This window comes from Chionomys nivalis, chromosome 14 (assembly GCF_950005125.1).
Source record: "Chionomys nivalis chromosome 14, mChiNiv1.1, whole genome shotgun sequence".
Taxonomy (NCBI): Eukaryota; Metazoa; Chordata; class Mammalia; order Rodentia; family Cricetidae; genus Chionomys; species Chionomys nivalis.
The window spans coordinates 30,364,272-30,380,990 of NC_080099.1; the positions used below are offsets into that span (position 1 = coordinate 30,364,272).

At 37.8% G+C, this 16,719-nt stretch overlaps 1 protein-coding gene across 10 annotated transcripts in view; it reads right to left on the reverse strand.

The window, feature by feature from the left end:
• Positions 1–16,719, reverse strand: part of Csnk1g3 (casein kinase 1 gamma 3) — an 89,656-nt gene that overhangs the window by 48,000 nt on the left and 24,937 nt on the right. For all 10 annotated transcript variants that reach the window (XM_057788639.1, XM_057788638.1, XM_057788637.1 and 7 more), the window contains 3 exons: positions 15,998–16,418; positions 7,166–7,206; positions 2,814–2,883 (listed from right to left, as the gene is read on the reverse strand). In XM_057788639.1, coding sequence (XP_057644622.1) covers positions 2,814–2,883; positions 7,166–7,206; positions 15,998–16,175 — 289 coding nt within the window. In that variant the 5' untranslated portion in view covers positions 16,176–16,418. The remainder of the gene's footprint in view (positions 1–2,813; positions 2,884–7,165; positions 7,207–15,997; positions 16,419–16,719) is intronic.

The window sequence follows — 16,719 nt, forward strand, 5'->3', positions numbered from 1 at the left end:
ACAGAACCTTCATCCAGCAACTGCTGAGACAGAGGCAGAGACCTACATCAGAGGACTGTGCTGAGCTCCCAAAATGCAGTTGAAGAGTGAAAGGTATGAGAATATGAGCAAAGAGGTCAAGACCATGATGGAGACACCCACTGAAACAGCTTACCTGAGCTAATAGGAGCTCACCAACTCCTGCAGACAGGGATGGAACCAACATAAGACCAAACAAAACCCTCTGAATGTGGGTGACAGTTGTATGGGGCAGACTGAGGAGCCACTGTCAGTGGCATCAGGATTTATCTCTACTGCTTGTAATAACTTTTTAGAACCCATTCTCATTGAATGGATACCTTGCTCAGCCTAGATATGGTAGGGAGGGCCTGGACCTTCCTCAAAGCAATGTGCCTTACCCACTCTGAGGAGTGGATGGAGGGGAGAATAGGAAGAGGGGAGGGAGTGGGAACTGGGATTGGTATATAAAATTAAAAAAAAAAATTGCTTTCTTTTTTTAAAAAATAAAATTGAAAAAAAGGAAAAATACACTACCATAACAAAATGACAGGAATTAATAAGTACTACTCATTAGTAACTAACTAGCAATTCTTCAGGGAAAAGACACAGACTAGCAGACTGAATTTGAAAGCCAGATCCATTTTTCTGTTGCCTCCAAGAAACACACCTTAAATCAAGGATAGACACTGCCTCAGGGTAAAAGGATGGAAAAAGGTATCCAGGCAAGTGGATTAAAAAAACAAGCAGATGTAGTTACCTTAATATCTGATGAAACAGACTTCAAACCAAAACTAGGCAGAAGAAATAGGGAAGGACACTACATAAAAATCTACAATACATTCATTAATGCAAAGTTTACTAACACTGCAAGGACTACTCATTTGCATATGCTCTTAGTGAGGGAAAAATGCAAATTGTGTATCATTTGAAGAAATGGACATTCTACAAACTAGAATGTAAATATGTTTATAAAAATACACATCAAGGCCAGGCAGTAGTGGTGCAGGCCTTTAATCCCATCACTAGAGAGGCAGAGGTAAGAAGAGCTCTGTGAGTTCAAGCTAGTTCCAAGACAGCTAGGTAGGGCTGTTACACAAAAACAAAAACAAACAAACAAAAAAAAAACCCTTGTCTTGAAAAACAAACAAAAATCTATTTTGTTGAATAATCATTTCAATTAGAAGAATAGGAGTAAATAAAAGTAGCACTGAGAGCTTCAATGTGAATGCAACACATAGTAGAAATTTTAAAATATTTGTCAATGAAAAAAATCTCTATTCCCATTGAGACTTAAGAACTTCATATATAAATATATTTGTATTACCTACTATCAAGAAATTATTACAAATTTGATGGCTTAAAATAACAAAAAATAATTGTATTACACCTTAGAGGCCAGTGTCTCAAATCAGTTTCCTAAGGCTGAATCAAGACAGAGCCGTGCTCCCTTTGCAAGCTCTAGGAGAGAACCTGAAGGGCCTCCTTCAGGATCTTAGACTGCAGGCATACTTTAGTTCATTCACATCATTCCAAGCAATGCCCCCATGGGCATACAGTCTTCCCCTTTTCTGTCTACGTCTAGTAAAGATACTTGGGTTGCATTGAGGGCTTGCCTAGACAACATCCAGGATAACCCTGCAGTCTCACATGTCTGCTATATGCTAACTATGGGCTCCAGGGCTCACTATGTGGATATATTTATGGAGCCATTTTTACACCAATTATAATAACAGCAATATTGGTAATAAAAAAAAAAAAAAAAGACTAACAGTATGGATGCTCAGCAGTAAAGGCATCTGCCAACAAACCTAACTAAGAAGATTCCAGAAATGTGAGCCTATTCCTCCATATCTGAAGGTCAGAGAGTCTGAGATTATTTTTGCTCTTTCAAAGTTGTTGACAGCAGATGTGGCTATAAAACAAGATATCCTGACCTAGGGTGTGGCTACTTGGTGTTTTGGACTTTAAGATGGCCCAGAGTCGCAGACCCGCTCCACCCTGACCAAAGGTCAGAAAATTCAAACATACTTCTGCTCCTTCTTTTGAAATAGGAAGTTTGACATAGGGAGTGGATGCCTACAGGATACTTGGTCTAGGGTGTACCCTGCCCCAGACATCAAATGCTTTACTCAAAAAATAATGACTTGATGTCTCAAGTATTAAAGCAAGAACTGTTCTGCTTGTACTTTGTGTCCTGTTAAAGCAGTCTGTTACCTTCTCCCCTAGCTCTTTTGTATTGGGGTATAAAAGTGTATGAAAAATAAACACAGGCAAACTCAGAAATCAGAAGAGAGAACTCAGCATCCAGTATTCACTGAGTTGCCCTCCCAATACTATCCTGTGTCTCTGTGTTTCTTTCTTTTCTCTGTTTCTCCTACCAACATTTCTAATCCCAATGCCCCTACCCTGGAACATCTGAGCCTGCGAACCTGCCGTGGCTAGGACCATAGCAGAAGTCACGCCAAAAAGGGGGTTGGTGACACCTAACCACCTAGGTTTAGCTCCCAGGACACACAAGGTAAAGAGAGCGCACCACCTTCTACACTCCATCCCCTGTCCTCCACATGCACACCACAATGCACACCATCTTCCGAAACAGGAACTGCAGGGGATGCCCTCCTGACGTATGTGCTAGGACCTCCGGTCCGCTAAAAACAGGAAGCACTCTTAGCCACTGAAACATTTCTTCAGCCCCAATTTAAAAAAAAAAAAAAAAAAATCTGTAACCAAATTTAAAATATTATTTTTGAAACTAGAGTATTATTGTTATGATAATCTGTGTTACTCCAAATTTTAAAATTCATATAACTTACCTCCAGATCCTAACTGCTTGTAGAATCTGTATTCCAAATGCAGCTGTGGTGCTCTGGATTTCATGGGCTCCTAGGCAAACAATTGAATAAACAAAAGACATTTCAGTTAAGACAAACCACTAGTGTCTAATTCTAAATATTTTAAACTTCAGTATCAACTTATATACACTATAATATTCTACTAGGTATCTCTATTCCTCTAGATCTATATAAAAATCAACACTGTACTTAAAGTTCAATAAATTGATACCATCTGTAAACATACGTAAAGTAAGCATTTGAGCAGCTATCAGAGGAACCAACAGGATTAAAAAAATAATAATTAAATTAAAATCACAGTTTTCTGCAATAAAAGGTAAGCACAACAAAAGAACAAAGAGACTAAGGGAAACAGAAGTTAAAAGAAACACTATGTAAGTGCATCATGAGGGAGAAAGTAAAAACTTCACATCATTAGAGATCTGAACAATACAGAGAGAAGGTCTAATAGGCAGTGATGGGGTGGAGGGCAGTGACGACCACAAGCAAAAACCAAATTCAAGAATGAGACGCACAGTAGGCGTGTGTGTGTGTGTGTGTGTGTGAGAGAGAGAGAGAGAGAGAGAGAGAGAGAGAGAGAGAGAGAGAGAGAGAGAGAAATACACTAGAAACTTAGAATCAAAAGGATTACTTATAGAAAATGGTAAGCTTAAATCTTGAGGAGCAGTAAGAGTAGTAGTTAAATGCTCAGAGATTGAAACCAAATTATACTAGATTTAAACCTTTGACTTCCCACTTCACTAGCTGTGTGGTTTGGAAAGTTAGTTAACTTTGCTGTATATTGCGGTTCCTCGTCTGTAAAATGCAGTTAAAACTTTTTATGGTTCCCTCGCTCCTTTTTTCTCTATATATACATGCATATGTGTGTGCACAATATAAAATTTAATATATAATAGTGAAAACAGTGCCTTTCACATATCACGTTATCCATAAATTTTGACTGTCTAAATATATACAACCGTAAGATATGACATAATATTCACTTATACCACCACAACTGAAATTAAATGACTGATGTGCTTCAGGTAAAAAGAACAGGAACCAGCCCTAACTTAGTTTAGTAATTTCAATTTGATCCTATACTTCAATAGCAACAACACAATGTTAGGATACCACCATGTAGTGCAAGTCACATTACCAACAGATGACCTTTACAGTAGCCGTGGACAGTTGGTTACTATTTGAGTGGGAACACCTAGACAAGCTACCAATCTGAAGTAGGAAAAAGACAAAAGTAAACGTCCTGTAAGGTGTTACAGAACTACAGACACTAAGATCTGCTCTCAAAATATCCAACAGTGCCTTTATTTCTCCAAAATACAGCAATGAGATGTGTCTAAAAGTATATAGACATAGTATTTCCACGTGACTGTCTTTATGGCTGGTTCTAGACAAAATTACACCTCACCTACTGCACTTGACAAAATCAACAAAACAAACCACACACAAGGAAACTAGTAACTACAGACCAAAATATAAGCATTTTTCTAACTTTCAATAAATGTAGGGAGAATATGACTACAGGCCATACTTACCTCACAATACAAAAGTAAAAATGTTCCCAGTTACCCTAAATTATGAGTATTAGTAATAATTTTTGTATGTAATGCTGATCACTGCACTTAAAAATAAAAAAACAAACAGGCTGGGTGTGGTGGAACACACCTGAACAGTGGCAGAAGTGGATCCTGAGTTCAAAGTCATTTTCAGCTGTATAGCAAGCTCAAGACCAGCCTGGGCTAGAAAAAAAAACCTGCCTAAAAAACAGTCAGAGTAATAGAAAGGTCTCCTACTCCACCTCTCCCCAGGAAAAAATAAAAAAGAGAAATACACAAAATACACTGAACAAAAAGTGCTATATGTTCATGTATATATAGAGATTGGAAGATGACCAGATTTGCATTTTCTAAGGCACTAATGGTAGGGACAGGACAAACAAGTTCCAAATTTGAAAATGACAGGACTTGAGGGTTACACCTGATAAATTGACAGGGAGCAGTCAGCCTGGCAGTGGCTTCTGTTCCCTCTGCACACAGCTGTTAAGTATAGCTGCTTCATCACTAGCACAGAATACCACACATTTCTTTCCTGGTATACCACCTCCAACTCCAATGCCATACAAAAAGCTAGAATGTGAAGAAGAAAAAAAAAAGAACAATTCCAACAATCAGAATGCCCATTCAAATATTGTACACTTCCTGAATGCTGAGTCTCTCTACTGTCATTCCTATATACTAACTTCCTTTGTCTGTTTAAATTGGCTTTCTATGTAGCCCTTCAAAGTTATTTAATGCGGCGATACGTAACTGGTCAAAGTGCTGAGAGTAAGTGATCACTGACTATTCAGCCCTAAACGGAATAGCTAGATCGATCCCCTCAAACCTCCTTCTTATTCCTGAAAACCTGAAGGAAGACATCATTCCTAAAGAGGAACAGAAAGAAATTAAAAATCAGCGGAGGGGAAGAAGTGCTATAAAATGTTGTCTGCTGGCATGACATGGCCACTGCACTCATGACCTCAGAACAGCTAAGGTTGCCTTCACGAACAAGACTAAACCCATGCACATTCCAGCAGAGGGATGTATAATGCAGGATCCACTGGCAGGATCCATAATTCAGGAGCTATTGGCAGTTGATGGCTGCTGGAGGAGGGAAAGTGAGTGAGGTGGGTAGGGACATGACAGGTTGACCAAGCCAACACTCCCAAGAATGTAGACAGCACTAACTGGACTCAGTGAGCTTTTTTTTGTTTGTTTGTTTTTTCAGGGACTAGAGGTGGGAGTGGGCATACTGGAAAAAGCGAAAAGAGCCGAGGGGAAGAAAATGGATATGATCAAGATACATTGTCTACATTTATAACATGGATAAAGAATAAACTTCAGGGCCGGGCGGTGGTGGCGCACGCCTTTAATCCCAGCACTTGGGAGGCAGAGGCAGGTGGATCTCTGTGAGTTCGAGACCAGCCTGGTCTACAAGAGCTAGTTCCAGGACAGGCTCCAAAACCAGAGAAACCCTGTCTCGAAAAACTTAAAAAAAAAAAAAAAAGAAAAAAAAAAAGAATAAACTTCAAAAACTTCAAATATTTTTAAAATAAAACAATATTTATACTCTTTTGGGCACTTGAGACCTTAAGAGTAAAAAAGAATCTCATCAAAAATTAAAAATTATTTTCCCAACTAGGACAGCTCTGAGAGCTTGATTATATTAACTGATCTCATGGCTGATTACCACAAGTCCAGTTAAAACCAACAGTGACTACCCTGACAGAAGCTAACCAGAGTTTGTATCAGAAAGTCAAGGAGAACTCATCTGGGTGAGTCAAGTGCCAGACCCCTGTGTCCTGGTAGCATCACGCACAACACTTATACTCATTTTGGTAAAAGGAAGGGACACAGGCCTATGCTCAAAGACACTTCAAGCAAGACAGACTTCCCATGGCAGTTCAAAAGCTTGCATTCCATCTCATGGCCTCTTCCTCTAACAGTTGCTCTAGCAACACAGATTACACTGTCAGGACAAGGGTGACAAGGGTAAGGAGAATACGAACATTAAGCCAACATGAACCTCAGGGAAACCTGACTAACAACAAGAAAATATGCCTTATAAACCATTCCTAGCGCTGCATAAAGGAACACGCCTTGAATCCCAGCACTTGAGAAGCAGAAGCTGGTGGAGCTCGAGTCCAGCCTGGTACACATAGTGAGTTCTAGAACAGTCAGTTCTAAACAGAAACTGTCTAAATAAATGATAGATAAATAAATGAATGAGTGAATAAATAATAAATGAATAAAATAATTCCTGGGTGCAAATTCTTCCAGAGAACTACTTTGTACCTGTGACACTGAGCACATGGAATTTTACATGACGGTCCTCCTTGCTACCACCACACTCATGGCTTTCTAAATCCTTGAAAGCCAAGCAACAATCAGCTTTACTACATTTATAAAACACCAGTAGAAACACTTTAGAAGGTAATTGGAAGTGTGTGTTCAAATACAAACCTAAATGCTAAAGGCACTTTTGTCTAAATGCTTGAATCAGAAAGAAAAATTTTGCTTCTATCCACTTAAAAATACCACTGAAAATACTGCCAAACTACAAATTTCACTTCCATAATGCTGCCAAAGTAAAGACAGAATTGTCATGCAGAGAAAACACTGACACTCTACACATCATTAGAGACATGAACAAAAGGTCAGTCATGCAAACAGTTTTCCTTCTTGGATGAATACCAAAATTGTAAATGTAAAGATAAAAAATTAATAAGCTGATAATCAAAGGAAATAACTGTAGAAAAATAATAATGAACTTACCAGTTTAATCGCCACATATTCATTTGTGTATAAATTTTTCCCTTGAAAAAGGAAGAAATAAGTCAGATCCTGCTAATACTTTTAAATTTAACTTACATAACTTTTATGACCTGTACTCTGTCTTTTTAAAATGTATATGAGACATTTAAATAGCAAAAGTTTTTACATTCAGTTATAAAGAAAAAGAAATTGCTAAATTTACTAGCAACTCAAATGTATTTAATATTTCACTTAGATTCCAAGTAAAAACCATTCCAATTATTTATAGTTAAATATAAGAAATGAAATAAAAAATATTTATCATCTCAATATATATGGTGACCTTTCTACGGGTAAGAAAACATGAAGAACAGAATTTTATACATATTTGGCTACATGAAATACTTTAAACTTGTAAATACTGAAAATTATGTTAAATATAAAGGTATGTAAATGTTGGAACACAGGCTTAACATCACTAACATGTAAACAATTTTTATAAACTACAATTGTCTTTGTGTTGGCCATAAGCTAAGAAAATTCCAATGGTCAGAATCTACAACCCCAGAAAAACACTTTGGAGAATTTGAGAGTTAATAAGGCAAGAAGGGTAATATGAAATATCAATTAACATGTATCTTTGCAAGCACATCAAAAAGAATGAAATAAAAAAGAGCCATGTTGTTTCTTAATTTCTAGGCACGACTAATTATTGTAATGAAAACAGAATGATTTGTTTGTTTGTGTTTAAAGCCAGAAAGTGACTACTAAAAACAAAACGGGCAGTTTACCGATCTTCATGCACGGCATTTTTTGCACAGGACCCTCTGACCTTTCAGAGCTCCAGATGTGCCGCTGTCTTTACAGAGAGTATTCACAGACATATTCTAAATATTGCCCTCACAGCTTAGGGGAGAAACACTCACATTAAAGCTGAGCAGCATAGATCTCAGAAACTCAACATATTTGACAGATTTAACCCAGTAGAAATACCAAAAGTGGCACAAACCAAGTTTATTCTGAAACGCACAAACCAAGCCTACATAACTATTTTTCAAACTTTAGAGAATATTTTATTTTTTTAATCAACTAGTTTCACATGTAGAAATGTTTTCATGCACATTTTTAGGAACTCGTTATGTATGAAAATGTAGGTGTCCTCTGGGAAACCTGAGTGAAGACTGTTAGTGACCTGATTTTAGACTGGTATCCTATTTACAACTGAATCAAAGATGAAAAATATGTTTCCTCAGAGTATTACCATCTCTTCATAACTATATAAATTTTATTCTGAATATATTCAGGAAAAATCCAAAAGACAAAAGGCTAAATATAGATCCCACAGAACCAAAACATATCAACATTTTTGTAGATTTTCATATAGTCTAATATGTCACAGCAAAAAGAGAAAGAAAGAAAGAAAGAAAGAAAGAAAGAAAGAAAGAAAGAAAGAAAGAAAGAAAGAAAGAAGAGAGAAGTTGAATCCTAAAAAGAGCATCATCCTTGTTAATATTAGAGATCTGGCTTAACTGTGATCACAGTCATAAATATGAATAAAGATTAAACAATACAGTCTTGTCACTGAGTACAGCCACAGTCCTACAGTTAGATTTTAATCAATATGTGTTACACACAAAAGCAAATGGTGCACCATGTGTGTTTGTCTGTCTGTGTGGTATGAGTAAGATAGAAAGGATATAGAAAAGTCCATTAAGGCTACAACTGGACTGGGTCTAGCTCATTGATAGCTTAATTTACGTCAAGCGACATTTCCAATAGTTTTCTGCTGTACTGAACACGAAGAAGCTTTACCAATATTGTGGAATTGGAGTTATTAGAGAAAACTATGTCCTTTGGATGTTATATATTTGTTTATAGCAGGAACCACTAGTTATCCATCAGTATTAACACTGTACTTCCAATAACAAAGAATATCCAAGTTTAAAAATGGTTTTCCAGCTACAAACTACATTTTCCAGGCTCTTTTTCAGCATCGTGTGGCCAAAGGAAAAACTTCATACCGGTGGAGATAAAGTACGATACCTCCAATTTCCAGGACTGTAATGTGTTCCTGACTGGAAAGGAGTTAACATCTAGGAAGATAGCCCTGTAAACACTAAAGACACACACTGGACATACAGGGTACAGACACCCCAAGTGTCTGTCCTCTGCCTGTGTTATATGAAAGAGAACAAAGTAAGTGGACTAAAATTATTGTATTTGGGGACTTTTAAATTTGTTGTCATAGCATCGTTGTCAATTTTTTGATTTTACAGTTATTTATTCAGGCAAGGGGGGCAGGGCATGCATGTGCCATGGAGTACATGTATGTCAGTCAGAGGCAACTTGCAGAAGTCAGTCTCACTTGTCATCATGTGGGTACCAAGGATTACACTTAGGTCATCAGACTTGGTGACAAATGCCTTGTGTAACACTAAGCCATCCTGCCAGCCCCACCATCTAGTCTTTATTTTTACATTTTCCAGTGTTTTAGAATGTTTTTGCAGAAGTCAATAAACATAAAAATAACAAAATTACCCAAATCTTTATATAATGGAGATATAAGGCTTATGGAACTTCCAGCACCATAATTTCCAAGCCCAAAGATCAAAATAAGGAGTTGTGAGCAATACAGGAATAAAGGAGAAAAGCAAAACTAAGAGAAGTTATTGAAACTTAATTATGTCAAAAGGTACAGTATCTTATTTCAGATATGGTCATTCATAAAGCAATATTTCTGAGGGGTTTTTTTTAATGTAATGTCAATCAGGCACGCCCACAAGAAAACAGGAGAAGCTCAGGAAATAAATTATCTTTCTCTCAGAAAGCCAGGGGCAGTAGTTCTCAACCTGTAGGTCACGACCTCTTTGGGGACAATCAGACAACCCTTTCATTGCAGTCACCTAAGACCATCAGAAAACAAACAGATATTTACATTAAAATTCATAACAGTAGCAAAATTGCAAACATGAAGTAGCAACAGAAATGATTTTATGGTTGGTGGTCACCACAACGTGAGGAACTGTACTAAATACTGCAGCATTAGAAAGACTACTGCCATAGAAGACTGCAGAAGCAGCCTGTTTGTGTTAGGTGACAGAAGACAAGGATGTAAAAAAAGTTTAAGCAAAGGCCTTTATTATTACAGTTTTGGGGGAAAGGCAGGACAGGATAAACAGATCAGGACTGACGTGTCTGCACAGTTCCAATGGTCTTTGGGTAGAGAAAGGACTTGTCTCTAAAAGCATGGCACAGAATACTGTTCCTAGGGATAGAGACAGATAAAAACACTCAAGCTGAGATTGGATAATTCACATACCCAAGGCATGCCCCTACCTAAGTCTCTAGTAATTGCTCTTTTTCTAAGAACATACCAACTATAGGAGGCACAGGCTGTCCCCCAAACAAGATGGATTTTTGTTTTTGTCTGTTTTTTTAACATATCTAAAGAAGACTTCTGGGTATTTCAGAGGACCTGAGTTCAACTCCCAGGATCCACATGGCAGTTTAAAACCATCTGTAACTCCAATCCAGTAGATTTAACACCCTCTTCTAACCTCCACAGGACTGCACGTACTTGGAGCACTGACATACAGACAGGCAAAACTCCTACATAAAATAAAGGAGAGGATAGGGGCTGAGGTAGAAGCCTTTGCACTGAAACTTGTGAAATAAAAGTCAAGACAATGCTCGCTGGTTCTTTTACTTCACTAAAAAAGAATCTCACCAGACAATGAGGCTGGAGAAACCTTTGGATAATTTAGACAAGGGGCTCTCACCTGCCCCTCCCCTACACAACACCAATAGAGTGCTAGAGCCAGAGGGATCTGAGGCACCTCACCTTTCAATTGAGTCCAACTCATTCAATAAATTAGTATCAATAAATTGGTATCAATATTAGTTCAGAGATGCTTAATGTTGCAGTAAGCTGTAATTAAAGCCAGTGGTTGAACTAAGTGAAATCAACTAACTGTTGAGTATGACTCCCCCAAGCCTTAGGGCTCAGAGGACATGGAGGAAAAGGGGCAGAGATTGAAGAGCCTAATAATTGGGAAGAGTGCTATGAGATGCTGCCTTCTGGACATAGCATGACAACAACACTCATCAACCCACAGTAACTGAGCTTGTCTTCCTAAGATCTGCACAAGTTGAAGCCATCAGCATGACTGCATGAGTGGGAGGGACTCATGAGGAGCCATCCCTGCCTGAAGAACTGCTGGCAGTAGCTAGGATAAGGGAGAGCATTTCCTCAGTGAGACGCATCCACTAGTAAGCTGTTCATGCCTAGTTAATGACCCCACACAGGCACGGGCACAAAGCCACTCTACTCAAACCCAGTAAGGGCGTTTTCTAAAATGAAAGCCTCGAGTGGGAGGGAAACTGCTGGGAAGAGGACAGAGGCACTCGGAAAGGACATGAGAGGTGTGTGGGGTCAAAACACATTACACATATGCATGAAATTGTTAAAGAATTTTAATTATTTTTAAAAGATGTCCAAAGATCATAATGTTTTAAATACACAATAGAATCCTATTATTTTGGTTAGCTTTGTTTGAAGTATTTGTTAAGTATCAAAAATAGTTATAGGGATTCTGAATTGCTGTTTAAACTTGAAATCTATCTACCAACAGTCAAAAAATGCAAATTGGACTGACAACAGATGAAGACAAAAGAAAACAGCAAATAAATTGACCTATCATTTAAAATAAAGATGTTTAAAATGTTGACTTACTTAAATTTAATGCTTACAACTTTGTGTGGTTTTTAATCTCAATCAGTCCTTTTTCGAAAAAACTAATAACCTGTAAGAAGAGTTTCCACCAATGGACAACTCTCTCTCTCTCTCCTTGGTGCAACTATGCATGGGATGGGGCTGGGGGTATCTTCAAGTTCTATGTAAAGTTACAACATCAAGGTATCAAAGAGGTATCGGGCTGTTAAAGCATCCTATGAGGTAAGAGACAGCTCTCTACGAAAGAAAGGAAGGAAGGAAGGAAGGAAGGAAGGAAGGAAGGAAGGAAGGAAGGAAGGAAGGAAGGAAGGAAGGAAGGAAGGAAGGAAGAGAGCATCCTTGTTGAAAATTAGTAACTTTCTTGAAAAGCACTTACCTATAAAAAGTAAATCTTATAGTCTTTCTTGCTCAAATACCACACACACACATACAAATTAGTATAGAAAATCAAATGTTCAGGATGCTTTATTAATGTGACTTTAATAAAAATACTTTAAGGATCCGAAGCAGGACTGGAGAGATGGCTCAGCAGTTAAGAGCACTGGTTTCTCTTCCACAGTACCTGAGACCAATTGCCAGCACTCATATGGTGGCTCACACCATCTGTAATTTTAGTCTCAGAGTTATAACTTTTTTATAAACAAAGAAACCATGAAGGGCTTTGAAAAGAAAGTAATAAACCCCTCAGAGGTCTCTGAGTAAGAAAAATTAAAATGACTAACTTAGTTCTGTATATGTATAAGGACATGGTATATATATGGAAAATACTTAGATATACACAAAACAATGGCACACATAGAAAGAAAAGATATATTTATTTGATATATATGGAAACACTTCCTCCTGGAGAGGGGAATGAAGCATGAAGCTCAGGAAGTAAATGTTCTAAATTCTAGAGCTGCAGCTTCCAAACTCACAAGGTCCCTCCCCAAGGTTAAGTTTATGAAAGCAAAAAACAGATGCTCAAAGAAGGGACTCCCCCATCCATGAGTTGTGAGAAGGACATGCTCCCAACCTGTCAAGCTGCCTGTGAATTAGGCAGATCTCTGGAAATGCAACTTTTTCTGAGCTGGCACCCACATAGGGTGGGCTTTTCAGTGATGCAGCTGCCTTTGAGTCATACTGGCTTCTCACACAGACTACTAAAATTAACACCAATAAACTCTTTGGTTTACCAAATAAGAATTTCATAGAATTGTGTCTCTGCAGAAAAAGTCTCAGCCGGGCGGTGGTGGCGCACGCCTTTAATCCCAGCACTTGGGAGGCAGAGGCAGGCGGATCTCTGTTGAGTTCGAGACCAGCCTGGTCACAGGCTCCAAAACCACAGAGAAACCCTGTCTCGAAAACCAAAAAAAAAAAAAAAAAAGAAAAAGAAAAAGTCTCAAACTATAAGTTATTATAGTATTCATTTGGCTTTTCAAGATATACATATATATAATAATTTAAATGAATATGTAAGTATCATACATACAAACACAACACACTTAGATTCTACATATCACTTGATTGGATAAGATTAGAGATCCTAAGCCAGCACATTGTATTTACTTTTGCTCATTCACAGATACACAGAAGGGAATGCTTCACAATATACAGTATAATTTCAATATACAGATCATGGATACCATGTCTCATATTGTTCTGGTTAAGTTGGCCCACTAAAATTGTTCTATATGAATACATACATACACATAGTGTATATTGTAAGAATAATTATTTCTAAAGTATGTAGAAAACTGTAATAAAAACAACCAAAGCCTATACTGGTGTGGCAGGTCCTCTGTCTATGTGTTGCTTTTATTGGTTAATGAATAAAGAAACTGCTTTAAGCCTATAGCAGAGCAGGTCAGAACAGAGCTAGGCAGGGAAAACTAAACTGAATGCTGGGAGAAAGAAGGTGGAGTCAGAGAGAAGTCATGTAGCCCCCGCCAGAGTACAACTTAGTTTGTAAGCCACAGCCTCATGGCAATACACAGATTAATGGATATAGTTTAATTTAAGATATAAGTTAGCCAGAAATACACTTAAGCTAGTGGTCAAATAGTATTGCAAATAACATGGTTTCTGTGTGATTATTTCAGGGCTGAGCAGCCAGGAACAAACAAGCGGCCTCCTACAACACTATATAGATATTGTATTAGCTTTTTATATTATACTCTAAATTTAATATTTATAATAACCAAAAATGAACATTTTTCAGTATATAATCCATGTTAAGAATTAGATGGATAATCTCAAACTTTGACAGAAAGTAAATAACCTAGTTTCTCTGAGTCCCAAGTAAGAACACTATCTTTAAAAAAATAAGCCACAAAATATTTGCCCTTTCAAAGATTTTAATCCCTACTAAATGTAAAACAATCTGCCAACTACATTGTTTATAGCTATAGCACGAGCAAGGAACTCAGGACCGCAAGGGGTGCACCCACACACTGAGGCAATGGGGATGTTCTATCGGGAACTCACCAAGGCCAGCTGGCCAGGGTCTGAAAAAGCATAGGACAAAACCGGTCTCGCTGAACATAACGGACAATGAGGACTACTGAGAACTGAAGAACAATGGCAATGGGTTCTTGATCCTATTGCACGTAATGGCTTTGTGGGAGCCTAGGTAGTTTGGATGCTCACCTTAATAGACCTGGATGGAGGTGGGTGGTCCTTGGACCTCCCACAGGGCAGGGAAACCTGCTTGCTCTTTGGGCTGAGGAGGGAGGAAGACTTGATTGGGGGAGGGGAGGGAATGGGAGGTGGTGGCGGGGAAGAGGCAGAAATTTTTAATAATTAAATTAATTAATTAATAAAAAAATAAAATATGAAAAAAAAATGTCACTAGCTTTTATTAGCTTGCTTCTTCATTTATATTTAATGTTCATTAGCAACACAAAACAAATGAAATAAAAGAGACACTACAAGTTAGGGTGTTTTAAAAAATAATAAGAAATAGCTCAGTAGAAATATACAAATCATTTTATTTTCAACAAAGAGGGGATCCAGTGAAAACTGTGAAGCTATTTTTTCCCCTCAAGTTCATAGTCTTGGTGATTCAATGAGGCAAGTCCTTTATGTACCTAATTACCTTACTACTGATTGCTGTGACACCATGCCACATTCCTTATTGCTTTTCAATGGAGACAGCTTCTCTACTACACTACGAGTAAGAAGATTGAATTTCACTTCTAAATCTGTCACTGAACTGCGCTGTGGCATTCAGCAAGTGCCTTCCCTATGGAGCATCGGATTCCTGGAGTGGACAGTTGGGAGCGTCAATAAACACAGCATTTCCCAAACTATCACAGCATGAGTAGGTAGATAACTCTGAGATCCTTGTTAAAGAAATGATGCTGAATCTTACCTCAGACACAGTAGGGCAAAGGAAAGGGAAGAATGGTGCAGAGAAACTAGCTATTATAACAAGTAAAAGTTAACTTTACATAGTATCTTAACTTGACTTTAAGCCACATATATGACTCTAAAGTGATCAGTTACTAAATGTTTTGAAATATGAAAATGGAACCTAAATATCTCCCCAAAATATATTATACAACAAAAGACTTACTGGAAACTATGGCCTTTGTAAAATTTTATTTATTTATTTTTATGTGTATGAATGTTTTGCCTGCATATACATACACACATACATAATACATACATACACACACGTGTGCACTATGCACTTGAGCCTGGTGCTCAAGAAAGTCAGAAGCACAGGATCCCCTTGAACTGGAGTTCCTAGTGGTTGTGAGCTGCAATGTGGTGCTGGGAATCAAACCTGGTGCTCTGGAGGAGCAGCAAGTGCTCTAGTACCACTCAGCCACCTCTCCAGCCCCTGCATGATCTTTTAAATTTACTTTTCCTTGTTTTCTCACATTCTTAAGAAATGAGAATGGTTAATCTCAAACAGACATCTAGATACTAGGGAATTTCGTACAAATGAAAGTACAAATAAATAAGAAATTTCCAACACCTATATTCTTTATAACCAGTACTTTGAGAAAGCATGGTTCAACTAAAGCCCCCAATGTATACACAAGGAACTTAACACTAAAGCAAGAAAGTAGTCTTACAAGTGTATTTCTTTACAAGTGTATCTTTACATAATGTAACAAACAAAATAGTCTTACCTAATCGTAATTCTCCAAAATTGCCACATCCAATTTTTTTCCCAACTCTAAAGTTAGGTCCAACCATTAAAACTCCAGAGGAAGAAGAGCCAGTTCCTCGAGTGCTGTGTCCTGATCGACCACTGGGTCGTGCCATTCTATCATCTGATTTGTCCTTGTCTTTCTTTTTATTATCCATATCAAGTTTGCGGTACTCCACTTTGAATTCTTTAATCAAGACAAGCACAATGAAACGGGCACTGTAAGAGCAGGCGCATCACTAGGTAAGACCCGACGAGCAGCGCTAGCGTTCAAACTCCAGCCGATAGTCAGTCAGCTGAGGCGTGTTCATCCCATTCGGACAACTGTTCGCAGCTGTCTTCTCAGCAAAGTATGTCTTCAAAATTATCTTCTCAGGGATCGAAGCTGGTTTGATAGAGAGCTGTGACATTAAAAGGAGAAAACTGTCAACAAAGATGACATATATATTTAGGAAAGTGAACGATAAAAGCTTAGGTTACCTGTTGAGGCCCCAGAAATCAAACACAGTAGACTCTTAAATGAATCATTCATTTTTGTCTATACTTTAATACCAAATGTCACAAAAAAAAATTTAACTTTTTTTAAAAAATTGTGAATCTGAGTGTACATGTGATATATGTATATGTGTGTAAATGTTTATATGATCATGAACATATGGGCACACGCATATATGCAAGTATGTATGGAGGCCAGAGGTAGAA